Consider the following 24,680-nt stretch of genomic DNA (forward strand, 5'->3'; position numbering starts at 1 on the left):
ATGAGGAAGTCACTGGCATCTACCAGCACCCAGCAGAAACAGACATTTCGCTATAAACTGATTACCTTGAAGCACGAAATCAGCTTAGCTTAAGGCTAATGCGGATCAGTGTCATTTTGTAGCACTTTTTACATGACCATGTCAGTTTGTCACTACGATATTCTGTACTTTACACCCTAGATTCTACATGTGTAATGGGGGGATATTTAAGTTAGGATTAGGGGCACTTTAACAGTATATCCATTATAGCAGGTTTGAAGATTGAAAAGAAAAAAATGTAAAAACCACACAAAATAAACTATTTTATAGTATAGTTTAAAAGCATAATGTACTGCTTTGTAAAATCCATTCGAAAAAAAGGGTCAGTGGGTACTATAGGAAGTCCTCTACAACAGGTGCTGCGCAGCAACTACAGCCTTGAATACTCAGGTACATGCTATAATAATGCTGGGAAACACTGCCTCAAACATTTTATCATACATCACTTGCTAAACAAGTTATTAGCAATATTCTATTTCATCTGATTAGATACCATCTCTGCTATCTAGCACCATAGAGCACATTCAACTCCCTTTCCCATACAAAATGACATGCAATACAGCTTTCGCCTAGGACATCACATCATTCTTGCAAATTAAGTCGAAGAGAGATGCAAAGCAAAGACTCGTAAAAGTATAAACAAAAGCAAACATGCTAGTAATAAGACAGTGCTGACAACTTTAAAAAGTGCTTTCTTAGCTACAAGAAAACTTAGTCTATCCAAGTCTTACAGATATCATATCCTTGCGGTGACTGCTTCTCTCCATGCTGGCTTCCTAAGTGCAGAGCATGTCCTTGACTTAGAGCTGTGTAATGCAATACAGCCGGAGTGGATCTGTGAGACAGACTACGTGACTGCTTTATGATGCTGCTGTTACACAGACTGAACGCTTCAGCCACCAGCCAATCAAAAGAGAGAGGGCAGTCACACACTACATCGCTCCCACACAAGCCAAGATTTGGGGAACATGGCAAGCTTTCAACTCTTAACTTCTTCAAATACCAAAAAAGGAGCCTGGGATAAGTAGAAATCCTCTAATCAGCAAATGTCACAGCAGGAACTGAGATTGTAACTACATTACAAGAATCATGCTGGTAGCTCCTTTGTGCTTCTTAAAGGGAATCTTGCCCTTGTACAAAATGACATGCTTACCTAAAGAAAGGGAAGCCTCAGGATCCTATTGAGGCTTCCCTAGTCAGTTTGATGACTCCAGTCACTGAAGCATTGTCGCTAATCATATCGGGGCTGCGCAGCTCCTATTCCGGATTCATGGATGTGCAGTAGATACGCAGGAATGCCCGTGGATGTGCAGTAAGCCGGAGCCGAGGGCTCTGTGCTACTGCGCATGTACAGGTGGGCTCACATGTCTACTACGTGTCCATAAATCAAGAAGGAGCTGCGCTGCACCGATGTGGAGGGGGGCCGCGCTCAGACACCGGGGTGCTTCAGACACGCAAGGTAAGCCTCAATAGGATCCTGAGGCTTTCCTCTGTTCAGGGTAAGGGCTCGTTTTGAACCAGAGCTTCGGCACGGGTTAACTTTAAAAGTATTAGACAGAGAATCGGCAGCATAACTAGGCAATGTGCATTGTTTAAACTTTAAGGCCTTGTTCACATAAATCGCCAGCGCTATTGCAAGCACTGAGCGATTTATTGAGCCTTTCCCTCTGCTGCATGTTGGATTATTATGGCTCTGTACAAATTAACAAGCTGACACATCATTGCATTCCAGCGGTTCTGGAGGTGTGTTTAGCTTCTAAGGGTACTATGGTTAATTTGCATATATTCAGCAGTGTTGCTCTGGGAGACATCTCAAGCTCACTCCAACCTGAATTATTGCAAATTCTGTTTTAGGAAAGCAAACTTTTGTTTTTCTTAACATCTTAGTAAGGGGGCTTTTAGGACCATTGTAGTCCCTTACACACTCCAATGAGTTTTGGGTCACCATGAGCTTGCTGGTTAGTCTGTGCCTCTGTGCTTAGAAAATCGCTTTTGTAAGCGCTTTTGCTTTTTGCTCAGCAATTGAGATTTTCACTTGCTGACATCAATAAGTGAACTCATTGACCCATAAATGAACACTGTATATTCTGGCGTATAATACTACTTTTTAACCCTTAAAAATCTTCTGAAAAGTCAGGGGTTGTCTTATATGCCGAATATCATTGATGCCGGGTGATACACCCTATCCTGTTACTGATTCTCAGATCTCGCTGCTGAGGACTGTAGTGAAGCGGAGCAGGTGCACATGTACGAGATCTGAGAGGCAGAGAAGGAGGTAAATAGGTTACAAAGGTGGGCCAGAAGGGTGAAAGAGGCGTGTTTTATGGGCACAGAGCGATCTATTCTTCCATACCGCTCTGATAAACAGGTAGACAAGGAGAGCTGACCAGTCCACTTAGGTAGAGTTGACCAATCCAACCAGTTAATCACCTACCGGTATATACTGTTATATACTGGGTACCACGTACAGTACAGCACCAGTGTCTTTTCATACATAGCACCAGTATATGTTGTACTTTTAATCTTTATTTGGAGTTTTTTGGAAGAGAGGTAGTCTTATACAGCGAGTATACCCCAAACTCAATATATTTTAATTGGAAAAGTTGGGTAGTCTTCTACGCCCAGTCGTCATACTCCGGAATATACAGTAAATACAATGTATTTATTCATAAAAACGCTCGGGAAATAGTTCTGCAAAGCACTTTTTCAAGCGCTTTACGATTTCCCTGTACCTTCCATTAAGTCAAAGCACTTAGAGAATGGTACATGTAGCACGTTTGCGATTTAAATGAAATCAAAACGCTCTCATAGGGAATCCTTGCACAAGCGCTTCTGGGGAGATTTCTAAAGTTGCCAGCGCTTAAAAAAACAACCTGCAAAGGCTCATAGTGTGAATGAGCCCTAAAGGACAACTGAAGTGAGAGGGATATGGAGGCTGCCTTATTTATTTCCTTTTAACAATACCAGTTGCCTGGCAGCTGGTATTGTCTGAATCACACCAGAAACAAGCATGCAGCTAAACTTGTCAAATCTAACAATAATGTCAGAAACACCTGATCTGCATATGCCCGTTCAGGGTCTATAGCTAAAAGTGTTAGAGGCAAATGATTTAGTTAATTTATTTAAGCATTTATATAGCACTGACATATTACGCAGCGCTGTACAGAGTATATTGTCCTGTCACTAACTGTTCCTCAGAGGGGCTCACAATCTAGTCCCTACCAGTCATATGTCTATGTATGCAACGTGTAGTGTATGCATCCTAGTCATAGTCTAGGGCCAATTTAGGGAGGACGCCAATTAACTTATCTGTATGTTTTTGGGACGTGTGAGGAAACCAGAGTACCCAGAGGAAACCCACGCAGACACAGGGAGGACATACATACTCCTTGCAGATGTTGACCTGACTGGGATTCGAACCAGGGACCTAGCGCTGCAAGGCGAGAGCGCTAACCACTACGCCACCGTGCTGCCTACTACGCCACCGTGCTGCCACCACTGCGCTGCTGATCAACAGGATAGCCAGGCAACTGGCATTGTTTAAAAGGAAGACAATATAGCAGGTGTCATATCCCTCTCACTTACAGCAGTAGGATCAGCCATACTATGCCGGGGGAAAAAAAAAAACACGTATATAAGTAGATAAATACTGGATCTACTTACATAACACATGTATTATACTGTCCACGTTTTGATTTCAGTGAATGTTGTATGATAAATTACGAGAATTCTGTTCCTGGTGGGGGCCATGTCTTTTGCCCACAGTTAAGGCTAACTCGTGATGTAATTTCTGCCCTTTACTTTTTTTCTTGTCTCCTCCAATCGCTGAGTCGCCTCAGCCTTGCTTGTAAACACAAGTGATTAGGGGATTAGGTTTCAGATAAGCAGCTGGCAGGGAAATAAAGGGAAGAGGAGGAAGAGATTAGAGATAAAAAGAACCCCCAGCATGCAACTGTTTGGCACGACTACTAAAGGGCCAGTGTTCCTTAAGTATGTGATAACTCCAAATCATAACAGCAGAAAAAGTTTTGAAAGTTTTGAATGCAGGATTAGCATCTTTATCACTTAATACACTCAAAGCGGTATCGTCACCATAAAAATCAAATTTCAACAGCAACTGGTCTAAGGGATCCTGGATCCGAGGTGAACGTTTGCTCATTGCATAATGGTGTTCCTTTCCTATTGTTTATAGGACATTTCTTAAGCCAAATATTTTTTTGTTTTTGTTTTAATACTCTAATTCCCTATAAACTAAATAAACCACACCCACAGGTTTTCAGAGAGCCTTGGCAGTAACAATGGCTCATGGGAGCTCAGTCTGGGCAGGAGGAGGAGGGGGTGTTACTAGCCATTGATTTCAGAGGCAGAGGGGAGGAGGGAGGAGGGGGGATTAGGTTTTTTTCACAGGCTTAGTGATCAAGATACAGATAAGCCTGCCTCTGTGTAATGTTTACAAACAACATGGCTGCCAGTGTTGCCAACTCATCCCTTTAATTACTGACACATCTAAGTTATACAGGTTCTGGGGCTACTTACACATAATCAGTGCCTTAACTGCATCTACCTAGCCACGAAACCTGTATAAATTCCTATGTGTCAGTAATTAAAGGGATGAGTTGGCAACACTGATGGCTGCTGTCGTATCACAGGAAGAAATAATCATTTTCTATTAAAGCTGTTTGCAGCTATATTTACTGTGTAAACTATCTAAACTTTAGATAAGATATATAGACAAGTTACTTGTTATAGTTAGTTTTTTTATCTCGGATCCGCTTTAAGAATTTCCAAATCTGTACATTAATAAAAAGGTTGTCATGGTGAGATCTATGTAGTTTAGTCATGAAGTCACACGCTGTAATGACATCTCTTGTCACTAGCTCATTAATTAGTTGTGTCAACTAAACGGGCTGAGTGTTGGCTTGACAGACAGCCCAGCTGCAGGTTTAGCATGGGTGACATCAGCACATTAGGCATGGAAGGATCACTTATAAAAAGCATGCCATATGTGGAGAATTTCAGAATGCTGAGTGGAAACTAAAATAGTGATCTCTTTTCTGAACACTCAATGCTGAATCCACACCATACAATTACCTGCCCAATCGATTATTTCCAGCATGTCCGATCTGCGGATCGATCGTTTTTTTTATCGATTTCTGTTCCTTTCTATGGAAATTGATCAGAAAAATCACTATAAAAAAAAAAAATAAAATGAAAAAAATAAAAATCGATCCTCAGATCAGACATGCTGGAAATAATCAATCGGGCAGGTAAATCTGCCAAAACAATTGTATGGTGTGGATCCAGCATTAGAGTCATCTTTATGTTTGTATTCCAAATGAGGAAACAGAGGTAAACACAAACTGACAACAAGAGGGACTTTTTTGCACTTCCCAGGAGTTCGTCTTTAAAGAGAATCTCATACAGAGATGAACCATCAAACCAGAGAGTTGAACTGAACCACCCTGATTGTCACCTGAAGTGATCTGTCAGGATAGCTTTAGATCACAATCACTGTAGAGATGGGCTGCTTGGCGGTATGTTCTTTGCTAGTAGGTGGGGAGGGGGTGGCATCTATGGCAGCAGGGACGTACGATTGCCATGGGGGAAAGTCTTCAGCCAACAAGGACATCCATGGTAGGCTATTACCAGAAACCAAAAACCCCATCCTTTAAAACCTACATTTAAGGAGTAATATGACATTAATCCCTGTGAAAATGAAAGGGGAAAGCACTCTCTAGAGGCGACCTGTGGTTATGCTCCTGCATTTGTAAGCAATGGTGAAGGTGCTGGTTTTGGGCCCCTTTCAGACGGGCAGCTGCCCTCCTACACCTGCTTGGCACTTGTTAGCGCTCTTTACCGGACAGGCAGTCCCCCCCAAACATCACATCTGAGCAGCTGTGCTCAGAAATGACATGAAGCAGTCCTTTGCCGCCAGGCAACACCACCACGTGTCAGCGCTTGGCGTTATAACTGCCGCAATTCAGCTGCATTTAAATTGCACCGGCAGGCAACAGACATAATGCTGAACAGCTCGACAATCACACAATTCAGCCGCCCGTCTAACAGAGACCTTAGTCCGGTTCTGATTGTAGTGCCTCATACAACTGGGACCCCTGAAAGTCCCAACAATGTCACACTGGAGATTTTGTCCAGATTTCTCCTTTGGAGACATTTAAGAGGTGGCATGGTACTTGTGCTACCTTCTTTTTTTCTTCATTGCCGTTGAGAGGAGGGGAGTGGTTATGGCCACAGACCTCACCTCAGTATATCTCCTGACTGTAGCTAAAGTGGCATGGAGTAGCTTCAGCTCCAGTGTTCTCCCCAGGCTCTTTTAGCCGGGTGCTCCACCCGGCTAGTTTTGGTGAGATCCCAAAAAACGCTGCGTCTGAAACGCTGCGTTAAACGCCACAAAAACGCCCGTCTGAACCAGCCCTAAGGGGGTACATTGTGAGTATTCAAAATTTGTACATACTCATCTTTGGTCTGAAAGTCTATCCACAAGGCCCAAGTAAGGTAGTGTTTATCAAAATAATTTTTCTGTAGGTGAGATATCTCTTCATAATCCATAACAGAATTTATAGCTAAGAAACATTCTTTCAAAGAGGGGATCTGGGTGGATCTCCAATATCGTGGGATAAGACCTTTGGCAGCGTTAAGAAGGAATGGGAGTATTTTTTTTTTAGATTTCCTGGAGCTCATACTGGTCTTACATAGTTATTTTGGTTGAAAAAAGACATACGTCCATCGAGTTCAACCAGTATAAAGTAGTCTTATGAAACAAGACCACCCAGGGGTCTCGATCTAGAGAGACATCTGCTATTTTTTGTATGAGCTCCAGGACATTTTCCCAGTAGATCTTAATGGCTGGGCAGGTCCACCATATATGTAGCAATGTTCCAACTTCGCCACACTCTCTCCAGCAAAGGTTAGATCCTTAAGGAGTATAGTACCATCTGGATATTAGCTTATAATTAGCTTCTTGGATTTTAGAGCTTATAGGAGGAGACATGAACTAAGTCTAGAACCGTGTCCCTTTCTGTTGTCGAGAGGGTAGATCTGAGCTCTGCCTCCCACTTATCCAGGAAAGGAGGACAATCTTTAAAGGAATGATCCAAAATGATATCATAGAAAAGTGAAATACCATGGGTAGGTCTGGTGTCCTGTAGGAATATTTTAGAGAGGAGAGGGGGAGCTGAGCGAGTCTCCTGAGATATGCAGTGAGGATATGAAGTGATGGAGTTGTCTCCAATGCCACCTGTCAAATGGCAGGGTTCCAGATTTATTTCTAAAATGCTCTAGGGGATGTAGAGTATGAGTCGAGGTAAGTACTTCAGACAATCTTAGCACACGGTCTGTATTTGAGGACCATTTGTTAAAAATAGAGTTAGTCTGGCCCGGAGGGAAATGTGGGTAACCAGTAAGAGGCATATGAGGGGATAATTTTGTACCATGTAATTTTTTCATTGTAGAATGCCATACTCGCAGGGTTGTTAAGACTGCTGGATAAGCCATTTTCAACAGTGAGATTTGGGATTCTGGGATCCAGATTACAACCTTCAGGGAGTGTGAGGCAGAGATCTGTTCCAGTCTAACCCACTTTCTTTCAGAGAGCGAGAAGGTCCAGTCCAGGACGAGGTTTAGATGAGTAGCCCAGTAATAGAATTTCAGGTTAGGAGAGCTGAGACCTCCTTTATAGCTACACAAAAGGTCAGTTTCAGAAGTTCTATTCCAAAAGACAATACTTATTAATTGACACTAATTAACATTATTGCTTTCAGTATTTTTCTAGTTTACTTTGGGGTTTATAAGCAAGCCCACACAAATACCATGATTATCACTCAAGCCAAAATAGTAAGGGCCCATTTCCACTAGAGCGAATCTGCATGCATTTTCTGCATGCAGATTCACATAACCAATACAAGTGGATGGGGCTGTTTCCACTTGTCAGGAATTCTGTGCGGTCTGCTGTGCAGAAAAAAAATCTGCACGACAGAGCCGTCAGAATTCGCATGCCACACGCGAATCGCCGGTAATGTAGTTTAATAGGAAAACCGTAAGAGTTTTTGTCTTGTGGTTTTCCATGCGTTTTCGCGTGTGTAGTCGAATAAAAACCCAGGTCAATGGTTACCGGCATAGACATGGTTAAAATCGCATAGTGCGAACCGCGAGCGATTCCGTGTGAAAACGAGAACGACTCCGCACCTGCATGCGGTTTCATTGACGAGTTTTCCGCGATGGTATCGCAATGCACAAGTGGAAACAGGCCCTAACGGGCATACACGGAGCGATCCGGCGGCTTGATTAGCCGCCGGATCGACTCCCGCTGTGTCCCCCCGGATCGATTCCCGCTTGTCCCCGTGGGCGCTTCCTTATCAGCCGCTCGATTCCCCGCTATTGTCTGCCCGCGGGGAATCGATTCACGCGGGTATCGGACCTGTTGGAAATTATCAGCTGGGAGCATCAGCAGCTCGATACACGGTACAGAAACTTACAGTGTATCCCCAGCATAATGCCTGGTACACACCATGCAATTTCTCGCCAGATAGATGATCCAAAAGATAATTTATGACAGACCCTATCTTATTTCCAATTGTTTTTGTAAAGAAGTGATCAGAAAATCGATCGAAAATCAGATCGGACCTGTCAGAAAGGATCTACTGAACCATCTATCTGGCAAGAAATTGCATGGCGTGTACCTGGCATTAAAGCTAGCCGAGAGAGAGAGAGAGAGAGAGAGAGAGAGAGAGAGAGAGAGAGAGAGAGAGAGAGAGAGAGAGAGAGAGAGAGAGAGAGAGAGAGAGAGAGAGAGAGAGAGAGAGAGAGAGAGAGAGAGAGAGAGACTGGTATATTTAATTCCTTTTATACAATGCCAATTATTCAGCTGTCCTGCTGACCCTGCATCTCCAAAAGGTACATACAAACTGAGAAAATTCAGCAAAAAAAGCCAATAACTACTGGCTTTGGCAGCCGATCCTACGTCTGTAGGTTAGCAATCTGTACAGCATCGACGATCCCCAATTAGTTTTCTGAGGGATCGTTTCCCGATCCCCGATGGGCGACCATAATCGCATGTATGTTCTTATCTTAAAGAGAACTAAACACCAGAGGGAGGTTTGAAATAAGAGTGTTTTATTGGGGCATGTTTGGTGTGACCATCAACACATACCTATGGGGTGCTGCTGCTATGGCCCCCCCACCCATATGGCAAGCACCCTCTTCTCCAGAACTGGCTGCCACTGAACCACATTTTGTAGTTCCTGGCAATTTCTCTCTCGTGTGCCGCAACACATAGGGAGATATTATCGTCCATGTATGCAAGTACAGATCAGAAAGCGATGCAAGTGGGACCCAGGCCTTAGTATAGAACCAAGTGTTTCAGCTACTGTATAGTTTGAAGTGTCAATCAAGGTTATCGGAGCTAGGACAATAAATCTGGCCTTGCATGGTTTGCTGTATTTCGGGGCGCTTCAGCCCACGATCCCATTCAGTAATGAATGGGATCGCAAGCCCCCACCGGAGTGACGTGCATAGAGAGGGGCTCTGCGCTTTAATGGAAACTAACATTCAGTCTTTCTGGTGCATGTCCAATCTATCTTACATAAGTGAGAATGCTGCAGGAAGTACAGGAAACCTTTTGTGCAGTATTGACTCTCCACAGTTCATGTAGCATAACTAAATATGCTCATTCATGCCAGCAGCACAGGGCACTGCATTTGGTGTGCTTTGTATTGCTTTGCTGAAGCTTTCACTAAATACTAGTAGCAGTAGGGTATTGTACCGTGTTAGCCATCACTAAATACTGTGTCAGAAGGGTGCAGCTGTATAAAATGTACCTGGGAGGAGTTCTCTGCTACCCTGAACTGCATTACACTGGAATAAACCAACATCCGTGTGATAATCATTACTACTGTGGCATCAGTGTGATGAGCTGAAAGTACTGTTTGGTGTGCAACAGAGATGCTAAGCAGACTGTAACATACAGATTTGTAGCAGCAACACATTCTTACCAACTATGGGTTTCAATTAAAAAGAAAAATCAGGCCAGTAAAATGCCTTATTTGGTATTTTAGACTTTTTATGGGGAAAAAAAATGATATCTATCTATCGGGACATTCCAGCTGCAGGGGGGCGATAGAAGCCCCAGGTAAGTGTCAGTTTTACCTCTTTAAGACATACCGGAGAACCCCTTTAAGTGCTGGAAATACATTGCAGACCAGAACATTCAGGGCCATTTTTGTATAAAGACAGTTCATGCCATCACCTTTGGTCCTGGAGGCGCAATGCCCATGGATTAAGCCCCACCTCACACAGGAAGCATTGTGCCTCCCTATCTGTCCCCATCACCACCCTACACTCCCCAGCCCAGTTTGTTAATGTAGAGCATAGTGCAGCAGAAGCTGTGCTCTCACCACCCTACCAGAGTCCAGGGCTGTGACTGTGCGACCATCCTGTCTGTCTCCTGCTCCCTCTAGTGCTGGCACCTCACTCTCCTCATTTCGTGTGTAATCACACTACATGCAGTAGGAGATACCGGGCACTAGGCCGAGTAAGTAAACGGACAGGCGGTAGAACAGCTCCAGCGGAGAGGTGAGAGCACAGCTTATGCTGCGCTATACTTTGCATTTACACACTGGGCTGGGGAGTGCAGGAAGGGGGTTTGCAATAAAACGCGAAAGGATTGGCGGGTTGTTTGTATCTTGGGGACTTGTATTATGCATCCACCTTATAAAGGCACATGGTTTATCTTCTCTAGTGTTTTTTTTTTTTTTTTTTGGGGGGGGGGGGGGGGGGGGGGGGAGAGATGTTACACAGGACTTCTTGCCTGGGGTGACAAGAAACAGGCTTGAGGACGTTCCGTTATGAGAGGCACGCCAAGACAACAAGGGGCAGCCTTGTCTAACCCGGGACAATTATTCAAACTATTAAAAGCAGACGGCATTGCATCAGGGCTTGAGCTTTTCCAGCACTGCCTCCCCATTGCCAGTGATTGGCAAAACACTACAACTGTGGAACCTTATGGGGTGGTTCCACTAGCAGGGTTTGGATTGCAGAACATGCGTTTTTGGAGACATCCTGCAGTTAATGCATTCAATGGCTACTGGGCCAAATCATGATCGTTCCAGGAATCTCGTGTTTAAAATTGCAGGACTTCTAGATTTGGAAGTCATGAGCAGTTTCCGAAATCTGGAAGCTGATCGTAGTGGGCCCCGAGCCATATACTGCAGTACAGCCCCCCCAGTGAAGCCATCTGCAGTCACCCAATCCCCATTCACTACACTGAATGTAGGAGCAACACACACAAGTACTAACAAGTACTAACAAGTACTAACAAGTAGTTAAAGATAATATAAAGTTAATTTCAAATTGATTGTTTTACAAACTAGTTTCCTGGGGCTAGAATGAGGAACAGTAACCAGCAGAAATACCTGTAGACACTCCCACAGGGTACACAATCCACAGACTGATAGCCTCGCTCCATTGTCAGCTTGATTTATGAGCTAGGGAGGCATAGAAGGCTTCTCATATCAGTACAACCATGTTTTACTCTATTCCTTTCATTTAAAAAAGAATTAATTTAGCAGGCAGCCTGGGCAGTGTGGAATCCAATAACTACAGCTTGGACTTCCATTAAGCTTTTGGCAGGGCAGCCTGGCACAATGTCCATGCTGAACTTATTCTTTAACCCCCTCATCTCCATCCAATAGGAAATGGCTGTTCTGGGTGTTTTGCACTACAATAAAGCTCATGACAAAGAGGGTCCTTTGCAACAATATGGATCTACACCCAACAATTACTGTAATTGTGAACACTCATCAGGAAGAGATATTGGTCCCTTTCATTTGCTTTTCTTGCATCCATCAGTGGATGGTATAGAATGGAGAAATAGGCTGCCTTAACTCAGCAACAACAGACACACAACTGGCAAATAAAATTGCTAGCAACAGTACCTGCATGAAAGCTAAAGACCTTACCACAGGAGGGGGTGGGGGGGGGGGGGGGGAAGCCTTTGGATCCTAATGAGGCTTCCCCCGTCCGCTTCAGCCTCGGGGACCCAGCGCTGGCAGCCCCCGAACAGCGTGCGGCAATATTTACAGACTCACGCCTGTGCAGTAGAGTGGACCCGTCTGGGTTCAGCGGTTTCCGCCTGAGCACGAGGGGAAGCCTGTACTGCGCCTGCACAGGAGCGTGGATTGATAAATATCACCACCCACTGAAGCCCCTACGGTGCCTGCTGACAAGCTACGGGAGCTGCCAGCGCTGGATCCCTGAGGCTAAAGAGGACGGGGGAGCCGCATTAGGATCCAGAGGCTTCCCCCTCCCTGGGTAAGTACTCCACAGGGGCACTTATTTCCTTACAGGTTTACTTTGGATCTCACCCAAGTTATTATGGCATATTAAGAAAGTATTAGGTTGTTGAGAAAACCAGCTCATTGCATCATTTCTCTTACAAACTGTGCCAGAAGTGACTAAAATTCGAGATGGAAAATATTGCAGCTTGATGACAATGCAACAACTCTCACCTCAAGCTGCAGTGGACAAAGCTCTGCAGCTCACATGTGGCAAGGCCCTCCCGCACTGCTCACCTGTCACAATAAAGCTACGAGAAAAATGGGACACTTCTCCAGTTCTCCATAGAGAAATGTAAGTAGTAATTAGAAATTCTAACCAGTGGCATTTCTAAGAGCTATAATGCTATGACTAATGATGACGAGACACGCTCTCCAGTTTCAGACAGCAGTCCAAAAACAATGTCATCCATTGTTTATAAAGCAACTCAGTAGTCACTGTGCTAGCTGCACATTTCCCATAGTTAGAGAGAATGCTCAAATTAAGAGATTAGTTCTTATATATAAATATACAGAAATAGACAGCCATGGAATTTGCCTTCATTTTATGTTGATCTTCACTGTAATTAAGGGCCGTGACATCCAGATTCTCACATAAAATAGAAATCCTAAAATAGACAAACTATTCATTAAAATGTTTTCCGTATAAACACACCGAGTTTACAGTGCTGTGTGTGATTAGCACCTTCACTCTGCGTCCTTAAAGGTAAGCACATTCAGGACACAAATACAGTACATAAACTTGGAAAGACTCTGGCCATGGCGTTGCTTTTCACGCTGGTAATCGGTGCAATGAAACAAGCGCCACTGCTAGCAGGGGATGTAAAGACACTACAATTTACAAGGCCCATTGAAACTCACTCCATGATGCACAGTGTATAATTTCATTATAGAGAAACCGTGACCAAGAATTGAACTTCATCCCAATCAGTAGCCGATTACCCCCTGTAGCTGAAATACCCCCTTTCCCATGAGAAATCTTTTCATTTTTACAAACGGTTCATCAGGGGGCTCGGTATGGCTGATATTGTGGTGAAACCCCTCCCACAGTGTGATGCTAGTGATGTCAGGCCGATTCCCGATTGATTTCAGCATTAGATCTCTTGGGAATCGCATCGTGACGTCGCATCCGGCGCAACGTGGGCACTTGTGTGACATCACACATGCGCCTACGTATACAGCTGCCCCAGCGTGTACGTAGACGGAGCCAGCGGCTGACATCGACAGGTAAAGTATCCATGCATGGGGCACATTTTACACTAGAGAGGAAAGTGCCAGGGGTTCCGTCGCTCGACCCAATATTGCACGCCATTACTGCTACGCAATTGATCAAGCACGTCAGCCCTACATCTTGCAGCATGTCGGATCAATACATGTGACCAATTTCAGCTCAAAATCGGTCACATCGTTGATTCGGCATGCACCAATTTTTATCAGATGTGATTATAATAATCAAATCGGATGGTCGATTGCCTGCCAAGTCACCTGGTGTATGGCCACCTTTGCTGTATTGGAAACCAGAAAGAGACCTCTGATAATTCCTTAGCAGGAGTAGTACTATATGTGTATATGTGTATCTCATCTGGTCACTTCAGGTGCACTAAACAAAAATCTTGAGGAGAATTCCCTCAAACAAGAGTGGCCTCATGGCTAAACAAAACAAAAAAAACAATCATACTGATAGAAAAATGCAATAAAAATACTGCTGTGACGTAGACCCTACCTGGTTGTGCATAATTGGAGACGGTAAGATTGCTGTCTCTATGAAAAGGAGGATTCTAAAGAGTACATTAACATTTACAGTTAGTACCGTAGTTCAGAATGAACTCGCTTCGTGCTTGAGACTTACTACTTGAACTATGAGGTGCTGCTGCATAGAGTTATGAAATCAGCATGCAGATGGCAAGATATTATAAATAAATGCAGCATGTCATGTGGCGTCTAAGTGTTAAGGCTTTCTGTGTGACCTTTAATACATAAGCATCCTTCAAATGGTTTTGCAAGCTTACGTGCGGCTAGCAATAGGCTTGAGGAGTCCATAGTGATAGGTTTGGAAATGGAACCAGTATGTATGCAGCAGGTGCACGCTGCGACCCAAATGCTGCAGAGGACACATGTGCTTTACATTGCTCTGCAAATAAGTGTCCTAGAATAATAAATCCCAGCCATCAATTCACACAGATGGATGCCAACATAAATCAATGTCATAGTTGCCTGCCTTCATTACTTTGGATGAAAGTGTTGTATATGGAGGACAGGATACCTCAAGGCTTTGGCACATCACATACAAACTTAGGGCAGTTTTGGAACTGGTCCAAAATAGGCGGAAAGTGTTTCACAGAACTAATTAGAAGGGTCCACACACTTACAGATGGCAACCTGAACACAATCAATTTCTACTACACACAGCACAGATTTTTAGTTTTCTCACTGAACTCTACTGAAGGAAAAAATAAAATATTCAACTAAACCACAGAATTGCAGTTTGAATCAGTGCAATAATAAGGGCCATCGATTGAACATCCCTCCTGCTCCAGCCTCGATCAATAATTTTCTGCCCTGTACAATCTAGGTAATACGTGATCAGATTGTATCAATTAAAATTATTGGGGCAACGGATTGAAAGTGAAAATTGAAGCGAGTGAAGCAAAGGTTCTGGCTGATATGCAGTATTTCATTTGTGGAATAGTTGCCAGTACTCTGATATCTGAGGTGAAATTTCAGCTCTTCCATAGGCTCCTTTGCCACTTGCAAGCGCAATTACGTATGCAAAATCTGCTTTTTCCACTCGACGTGAACCGCCAGGAGCGAAACAATGCACCACTACAATTGCGCTTGGAGAAAAATCGAAAACTGACTAATGGAAAAAAAATGCACCACAATTTACATGTAAATCATGGGGCACTAGCGATCAGCAAAAAGCCCGGCAATCCGCTACTTCAAGCGCATCGCTGCTAGTGGACAAGGGCCCATACTGACAAGTATTCAAAGTTTGGCCACCTTTATTCAGTATGGCAGTCCAACAAGTAATAATAGTGTACAAACCATAGCAACTGAATTCAACTAGGGCTTAAAAAAAGCCCGGGCTTTTTTTCCCTGATGCTGTGCAGAGCATGATGGGATTTCCTATGTTATTCACGTTGCCTAGCAACTGGGAGAGGTGATCAGGAAACCGGACCGTTGGAACTGTGTCTCATGCTCCCTGTCACCTCCTTTCAACCAAAAAGATGGCTGCCATCATGAAATCAAACCATTGCCTGTTCTTTTAAAACAGTGTGGGTAAGAGATTATATTACCTATCTATTTTAATTAACCTCCCTGGCGGTATGATATGTGCGGCTGCGTTTTTTTCAACTTTTTTTGTAGCATGTAGCCAGCCTGTATCGCGGCGGGTAGCGGCGCATCCGCGGCGGCGATCAGACCAAACACGCAGCTAGCAAAGTGCCAGCTGCGTGTTTGAAGAAAAAAAAATTATGTAAATCGGCCCAGCGGGGCCTGAGCGGCACCCTCCGGCGGCTTACCCAGTGTCACACACGGGGTTACCGCCAAGGAGGTTAACATAACTAATGTAACTTAATGACAGTATGTTTGTTAAGAGGAACTGTAGTGAAAACAACAGCCTATATAATAAACCTCCTGTTGCTGCGTCCTCCTGTGTCCGTGCATTGTGCCTGGCGCGCATGCAAGGCACACAGACGGACTTCGGACACTAAAGGAGGAGGACGGGCGCAGAGACCTATGTGTGCCCGCGCAGGATTGTGGTTGTGCGGGCGTAGGAGCACAGCCGTGGGGAAGGGGGTGGTGTCGAGGCCTGGCACCGGTTTAATGGGTGGGCATTTTGACTAGTAATGAATAAAGTTGCTTTTTTTATAATATTCATTTATTACATTTCTGAAATTCAGCACAGGTGGCGACATCTTTAGTCCTGTCAGGTGCAGCTCTGCGGAGGTTTTTTTTCCGAGAATTCCAGAGCTAGAGAAAATAATGCCTCGTCTCTCAGAATGCTCTGGGTGCAGCATTCTGCATAGCTAAACAGCCTAGGCTAAGCATTACTGGGAGGGCAGGGCTACATATGAATATATAGATATAGGAAAGGTTTCTGATGCTGAAAATAGGAAAATTCCTGTAAAAGTTGGTATCCTGAATACAAGTAATTGAGGGCCCATTCACACTAGGGCTATTAGCGGGTGATTCTCGCTAATCGCCTAAGTCCCAGCGCAATTGCAACCTTATGGCAGTGGTCTCACTGCCGCGATTGCTGCCAATCGCGGGGGGGTTTGTGATTAATGGCAATCACAAAACATGTTACCTGCAGCATTTTCTCGTGATTCTTGAGCGATTGTGACACAGGGCTTATAAAACCGCTGATCACGATCGCACTGAATCGCAAGTGTGTACTGTGATTTTACCACGCTAATATCACGGTAAAAATCACCCACGCAGAGTTGTAGCGCTAGGCGCTACCATTTTGCGCTTTTCAGTGTGAATGGGCCCCGAGTCTGATTGGCTGTCCTAGGTTTCTGTACATCACAATTGCTTTTGTATATAACAAATAAGCCCAACAACCTCCATCGTGTAGAATAGATTAACAAAAGCCAAGTCGGTTTAGAAAGAAATTTGAACACAGACTTTCAGCAAAAACAAAAACAGGTGTTCTGGTCAGATCTTGGCAGCCTGTGCCAACTGTGCCTGCATCTAAATGTAAATTCCCTGTAATATATGCAGAATGATATCAATGGTTGAGCAGAAACAAAGACCATTCTTTGTGCAAAACGTTTTAAGATTATATTTTATCATGCACATCAGCCAGACTGCATACTGCTAGCAGTTTCTGTAATGGATGCAGCACTGAGCAAAATCGAATGTGCAGAAAGCACAAAAAGAAAAAAAAAGAAGGAAAAAGCAAGTGACTCAATGTAGCTGAGCCAATTAGCTTAGTTTTGGTTAGGCAACCACAGGTTACTCTTATGGCCCATACTCACGGGCAACTTTTTTGGGCCTGTCGCCAGCACACGTGAGCGTGTGGGCGACAGGCCAGCGACAGCTCCTCGCCAGGTCCCTCCGCGTACACACGCGGAAGAGGGACCAGCGGCGCGACGGAAGCTGTCGCCGACGTTCCTCCTCCCCCCGCCGGAAGCTCCGTATTCCTCAATGGAGGTTGCTGTCGCTAGTCCGCGTACTCACGCGGACTAGCGACAGTTGCGGCGGGGACTGTCGCCAGGCGATTGAGCGGTTCAATCGCCTGGCGACGGGCGACAGTTCGGGGTGCGCGCCCGTGCAACGCCGCATACTCACAGGCGACCTGTCGCCGCAACACGCGCCCCGCGTGTTGCGGCGACAATTGTAGCCTGTGAGTATGGGCCATTAAATAATACTGTAGCGAAATCAGCAAAGAAAAAAAACACCACACACTATACATTAATGAATGAAGGGTTATGGTTAAACCGGAAGTTAAAAAAATAAGTTCGATTAGCACATGAAAATTCTGAAGCAAAAAAAAAAAAAAAAAAAAAAGGAGAATGGCAGGGTGACATTGTTAAAGGGGAGGCTGAGAGAGGTATAATAAAAGCTTATAAGCCTTATCATGCATCACCCGATGACCACTTTGAAATAATGTTCTTCAAATAGCTCAAATCCAGGGAAAACCTGGTAAGTCCAATGTAATATAAGAAAGAACCAGAGCTGTGGAGTCGGTACAACAATTATCCGACTCCAATGCCTCAGTTTATGAAACCACAGACTCCGACTCCAGGTACCCAAAATTGCTCCGACTCCTCGACTCCTTAGTCTAATTATTACCAGGACTATGGATTTGAGACAAAAATCATCAGACTCCTCAGTTTATTGAAACCGACTCCAGGTACCCAAAATTGTTCTGACTCCTCAATGCCGACTCCACAGCCCTGGCAAGAAAAACAGTACTGAAGCTTTATAGCTGGTGTTACCTGCACTCGCCTCTGGCCCTGATTATCCCATTAGTAAGATTGCCTCTGCTGTATCAATCCAGCATCTGGAAAATGCTAATGACTATAAGCGAGAGTTCTGGACATGGCATACTTTTTAAAATGGAAAAGTGACATTTAGTAGAGCAGGATGCAGACATTACATCCATGTTCTATTTACTTGGTCACACCACTGCTTGTGGTGAAAATTGTTAGGCAGTAATGGAATATATAGTTACCATCGCTACTGGAGGCATTTTTCAGTCAGACTGACACAAGAGTAATCAAGCAGCTCAGGGTGACCCAAACCACTTGAGACCAAAAAGCCCTCCTACTAATAAGCAATGCTCGGTGAAATTTGCCTTCTTAGAACAAAAGGAAACTTGCAATAATTCAGCTATTAGTGAACATTTTTGGTTACCCACAATGCACCACTACTGAATATGCAAATTGTCTCTTTTCGCCCCTGTAAGCCAGGCAAGCATCCAGTACAGCTGGTGTATAGCAAGCCTATAGCTTTAAATATTACACAGCCACACCAACCCCACATGTAGACAGCCTGTTTCAGGCATTTGGCCCTCATCAGTACATGGCAGGGGTTGATATGGCTGTATGGGCTAGGGCTTGGACCAGTACAACAGAGTAACCAAGCAGCTCGGGGTGACCCAAACCACTAGGAATGTATAGGGGGATATAAGAGACCAAAAAGCCCTCCTACTAATAAGCAATGCTAGGTGAAATTTGTGTGTGGTGAGGATTCAGCAGGTTTCAGACCTGTACCCAGTGCATGCAATCTCCCCAGGTAGTGAATACTCTCTCTCTGGCCAGGAGATACAGAACCACGCTAACACTCAAGTTTGGTGAAAACGTATCTGACACAAGCAAACTCTTATCTGTAGCTCACATTTTATTATTCGGTTTGCCTCATAACTCAGTCTTCTCCAATTCATAACTTAATATACAACATTCTTTTCTAGGACTCTGGCCTTATAACGCATTCTCCTTTGTACCTCATTCTTTGACCTTATCCTTTTACCCATTCCTCAACGCATCACAGTCTTCCATGAGCCACATGCTTCCTTTTAATGCACTTCTGTGGACTTTATGCCTCATTAAACCATTGTCCCCTGTTTCACACGCTTCCTTCTTCAGTCTGTGTGCCAAGTCCTCTTTGCGTTTCATACCTCATTAAATACAACTTGCCTCGTGTTCATGTAATTTCTAGAGTTAGATTGCCCAGCAACCTCCTAGTGAACCAGAACTCCTAGCAGTGTGTAAGGGGCTAAAAAGGACCAAAAGCCCCCTTACTAAAAATACATATGTAAAACAGAATTGTGCCGCCTTAAAACTGAAGGCATTTGCAATTATTCAGGTTGGAGTGGGCATATGAGGTCTCCCACAATGCATCACTGTAAATATGCAAATCATCCCTTTATTGATCGTAAAAGTTTAACACACCTGCAGAACCGCAGGAATGGACTGGTTGAACCTCATCAGTGCATGGCATGGATTAACATGGCTCTATGAAGTAGGTTCTGGTTCACCAAGAGCTTGCAAGGCAATCTGAATCTGGGTGTTTCAAGTCCTACCCTATAGAGACATAATAATCCATGCACTGAGGAGGATAAACCAGTACTCAATCCGTATGCATGTTGGATTATTGTAGCTCTGTACAAGGGAAGATTTGCATATTTAGCAATGATGCATTATGGGAGACCTCATATGGCCACTCCAACCTGAATAATCGCAAATACCTTCGGTTTTAAGAAGGCAAAATACTGTTTTTTTATGTAATTTGTGAATGCACTAACAAAAATGCTTTCTGGACTCCATTCGATTTAAGGCCTTTGTGTACTTCATTTCATACTGCATTCAATACTTTCTGTAACTAAGGTCTCTTAATACTACATCGAAGTACCTCATGCCTTATTAAATGTCATCTTATGGACATCAAATTTTATATGCAAGCCCCCTGTGTACCTCATGGACCATTATAACACCTCAGTTTTATGCTCTCCTATATCTCATGCTCAGTGTTCTAGTTTCGCTATGCCATAGAACCCTCTAGGTTTAATGATGCAAACAACACTTTTCTTCAAACACCTCAGTGGTTCTAAATCACACCTCATTGCACCTCAAGTTTTCTGTGTACAATATTCCTCAGTCTTCTTAGCCATTCATTATGTCACTCATGTATTGAACAAGGAAATGACCGAATACTGCAAATTAGCAGGTCCTGGAAGTGCTAAGGGGGGGGGGGGGGGGTGTGTGTGTATGTGTATGTGTATGTGTATGTGTATGTGTGTGTGTGTGTGTGTGTGTGTGTGTGTGTGTGTGTGTGTGTGTGTGTGTGTGTGTGTGTGTGTGTGTGTGTGTGTGTGTGTGTGTGTGTGTGTGTGTGTGTGTGTGTGTGTGTGTGTGTGTGTGTGCCTGTTGGACTAGATATGTGTGACTATTGCAGCTTCACTGCTTGCAGTATTCTTTACACAGGACAGATTTTTTTTTTTCATACCTCACTGGTCTATATGACTTCTCTGGGTTTTTTATACTCTATATCCACATAATGATTCCAAGGGTAAGTGGAAAATATATTGATTGCTTCACAAGCACTACCACCTGCAGGTAAAAAAGGTTACTGCAGAGTCACCCAACATAAAAATGATTCCATAGGAGAATAATTTCTTTCTGGTTTATGTTTGGTCTTTAAGTATCCAAAACCATGTACATAATTTATATTACTATCACCCCAAATAAACAATTATTCATATTCAAGAGAGCATCAGGTGACCGTTTGGAAAGATCACTGAACAGCTTATTCTGTTCAAAAGGGAGGACAAAAAGTGAACCGGAAAACAAGTGGTACACGGCTTCTGCAAATTTATTTTCTGCAGCAGGAAAAGCTCATGAGCAAAAGCAACCTCTCTCCCAACTGCAATATGTCCCGTGTCACAGCCCCCCCTGCTTAATACAGGGAATCACTGAAATACAAGCAACCCACCAATCCTGATCTCATTTTGTTGCACAACCCCTTCCTGCATTCCCTCAGCTTTGTGTAAATACAGACTATAGCACAGCTGAGGCACCAGGAGACTGAAGGAGGCACAAAAGGAGTCTCAAAACACACACAAAAAGGTCCAAATGGGGACAGAAGGAAGCACAAAGAAGTACAGGAGGAGGCACAAAGGTGTACAGAAGGAGGCAGAGGGGGACAGAAAGAGGCACGGAGGAACTGAGGTGAAAAGAGGGACAAGGAGACAGAAGGAGGTACAGAAGAAGGCACAAAGGGAAAGAGAAGGATGCCCGGGGGGGGGGGGGGGGGAGGAGATGGCACAGAGGGGCATGGTGGAGACTGCACGCAACTTACACTATCTGGACCTTGTGATGTCTGCTCTCCAGGGACCTGCAAAACTGCTGCTCATCAGGACAGAACTTCCTGCTTCGGCACGTGCACAGCAGAAGCAGGTGATAGAACACACATAGGGGTGGGGCTTAGTCTAGGAGGGCTTAACTCAGTGGCATGGCGCCCAACAGGACCAGTGGCACTCCAGGCAATGGCTTGGAATACCTATGTCTAAAAACACCCCTGCCAACAGGGTTGGAGAAGGGGGTGGGCACCTGTATATACTCCAGATTTCTGCCCAAGATCATCAGGAATGAGCATTTCAGCCAAAGGAAACCTAAACGGTTTTTAAAGTTAAAGCAGCAGGATTGGGTGTTCACTGCTCGACAAGCTGTAGGATATAAAGGTACTTTTAGGTGGCTATGCAAAAAGGTTTTAGTTTTACATTTTTAAAACTCAACTACTATGATAACTATGAAGTGGGCGGTAAACCAACACTTTCCTCTTTTTTAAAATGTTTATTAGTTTTAATTTTTAATTTTAGGTGCTCACAGGCAAGAGAAAAGCATCTTTGAATTTCATGTCTATTGGTCTAATGGTTTCTAAACAACATGTTTACTGTTAGATCAGTGGACCAATTAGAGGCCCCAGCAGGAAATGTACAAGATGCTTTTGCTAGAACTCTCATTCAGTTTAGTGTTGTGGCAAGATGGGTGCCCAACAAAAAGCAGCGTTGGTTTACCAAAAGGTATTTCCATTGGTTCACAGACCAATAATACTCTTTGGTAGGAAGGATTCTCATCAGTCCCGACCAGGGGATTTTCAATCAGGTTTTTCAGAAGACCTCTGAAGATTACAACAGCTTCTAGATTTTAAGTTAAGTCACCATTGAGCTTAAAGGGAACCTGTAGTGAGTACAATTCTTTAAAATAAACACATGATGTAGCTGCAAATTAATATTACATAGTAACCTCACCGTCAGTTCATCTCAGAAGCTCACCATTTTCTTCTTACAGTGATCCCTTCCAGTTCTGACAATATTTTGTCAGAATAGAAATATACCAGTTGCTGTCAGTTATATATCAGCAGCTGTCAGTTATAAACTGAATGGGCAAGGTAATGTCTATGTTTCCCGATGGCTCAAGTGGGTGATATTACAGTTTAACAGTGTGCTGACCAGGAAGCAGTTATGGGGTAATGACCATTTTTTTAAATGGAGGACGGAGAATTCCATTGATCACAGTGGACAAATGGGACGCAGGAGAGGAGAAAGATTGAGCAGTAGACTACATGGGAAGCAAGTATGACCTGTGTATGATTATTTTGACTTTTTATTTTCAGTTCAGGTTCTCTTTAACCCCTTGAAAATCAGATCTGAATCCCAGCCTCCTCCTGCAGACAACCTCCTTCCCTTTCTATGCCAGTAATAGTAAGCATTTTTTTCCCAGACAAATTAGAAGGGGAAAGGGTATTAAATACCTGCAGAGGATATTTCATTTCTTGCTAGATTTATCAAGAGAAAATGAGGAGTAACAGAGGTGCCAAATTAGAGTAAAATAATTAAAAACCGTTTAAAAGGAGGGGGGTTGGTGGTTACCGCCCTCAAGTATGTAGTGACCAGCCAATGAGTCGTATATAGACAATATAATTTATTTAAAATCTCCAGGCAAGCTTGGGCTTGCCTGGAGATTTTAAATAAATTATATTGTCTATTTATATACGACTCATTGGCTGGTCACTACATACTTGGGCTTGCCTGGAGATTTTAAATAAATTATAATGTCTATTTATATACGACTCATTGGCTGGTCACTACATACTTGAGGGCGGTAACCACCAACCCCCCTCCTTTTAAACGGTTTTTAATTATTTTACTCTAATTTAGCGCCTCTGTTACTCCTCATTTTCTGTTGATTTAGTCCACTCTTGGTGGAGGGGTGTATCCCCGTTTTTTCCTGTCTACAGAGAGCGACTTCTTAAACCTGAGTGGGGTCAGGTTATAATTCTCCCCACCCGCATCTACAGTGGTTGCCTGAGTGGTAACCCAGACTTGTGAGTATATTTCTTGTCATTTTATCTTGTTCCGTATACCAAGACTTACTGCACTATATTGGGCTCTCGGTTTTCCATTCTTTGCATTTTTTTCTAGATTTATCAAGAATTCACCTTGAGGGGGAGACACTGTGGTGAAAGAATGAACGCATTAAATTATTCAGGATACCACCAGTTTGCTGTATATTGAATGGCGCACTGCCCTCCAAGTGATGTTTAGCTATCTAGAATTCACCCCCCTAACCAAACATTTCACAGAGCTGCAGGTGACAGGTCTACAGATGTCGCCACCTGCGATACATTTCAGAATATAAAAATAGGGTGAGGAAAGATTTTACAATAGAAAAAAACAAGGGCTAAATAAGGTTTAAATAAATATTGTTTAAAAAAAAAAAAAAAAAAAAAAGGGAAACCAATTTTATTTATTATGTTATTTTGTACTACAGCTTTTTTTAAACGAACGCCTAATCTGCTAGTAAAAACAGGCAGTAAATAGTATTGATCAGGGATGGAGAAAGCCAATTGCCACATGACCAGAGCAAATGAGGAATGTTCTTTAGTAAAACGGAGTTGGCAGTCTGTTCAGTCAGGCTTACAACCGTCTGAAAGTAGCGCAGACTGGCGCAGCACACAAAAAAATACAAGAAAGGGAATCCCTGATGCCCATTAACAATACAATCTTAAAACAATGCACAGAGAATATTTATATTATGCTTTCCTCCTGGTAAACTCAAAGCAAAGCAATGGAGCTGCAGCCACTTAAAGAGAACCTGAACTTAAAAATGAAAAGTCAAAATAAAATATACGCAGGTCATACTTACCTCCTGTGTAGTCTACTCATCAATCTCTTTCTCCTCTCCCGCGTCCTGTTTGTCCACTGTGATCGATTAAATTCTCCATCCTCCCATCTTGAAAATGGCCATTACCCCATAACAGCCTCCTGGTCAGCACACTGTTAAA

General features: G+C 43.6%; 1 protein-coding gene across 14 annotated transcripts in view; it reads right to left on the reverse strand.

The window, feature by feature from the left end:
- Positions 1-24,680, reverse strand: part of SLC4A7 (solute carrier family 4 member 7) — a 242,784-nt gene that overhangs the window by 150,770 nt on the left and 67,334 nt on the right. The window contains exon 1 of one of the 14 annotated variants that reach the window (XM_068236189.1): positions 771-863. The exons of the other annotated variants lie outside the window; for them this stretch is intronic. Coding sequence (XP_068092290.1) covers positions 771-806 — 36 coding nt within the window. The 5' untranslated portion in view covers positions 807-863. Of the gene's footprint in view, positions 1-770; positions 864-24,680 lie in introns of those variants that run through there. 14 annotated transcript variants of the gene reach the window in all.

The sequence above is a fragment of the Hyperolius riggenbachi genome, chromosome 5 (genome assembly GCF_040937935.1).
Source record: "Hyperolius riggenbachi isolate aHypRig1 chromosome 5, aHypRig1.pri, whole genome shotgun sequence".
Taxonomy (NCBI): domain Eukaryota; kingdom Metazoa; phylum Chordata; class Amphibia; order Anura; family Hyperoliidae; genus Hyperolius; species Hyperolius riggenbachi.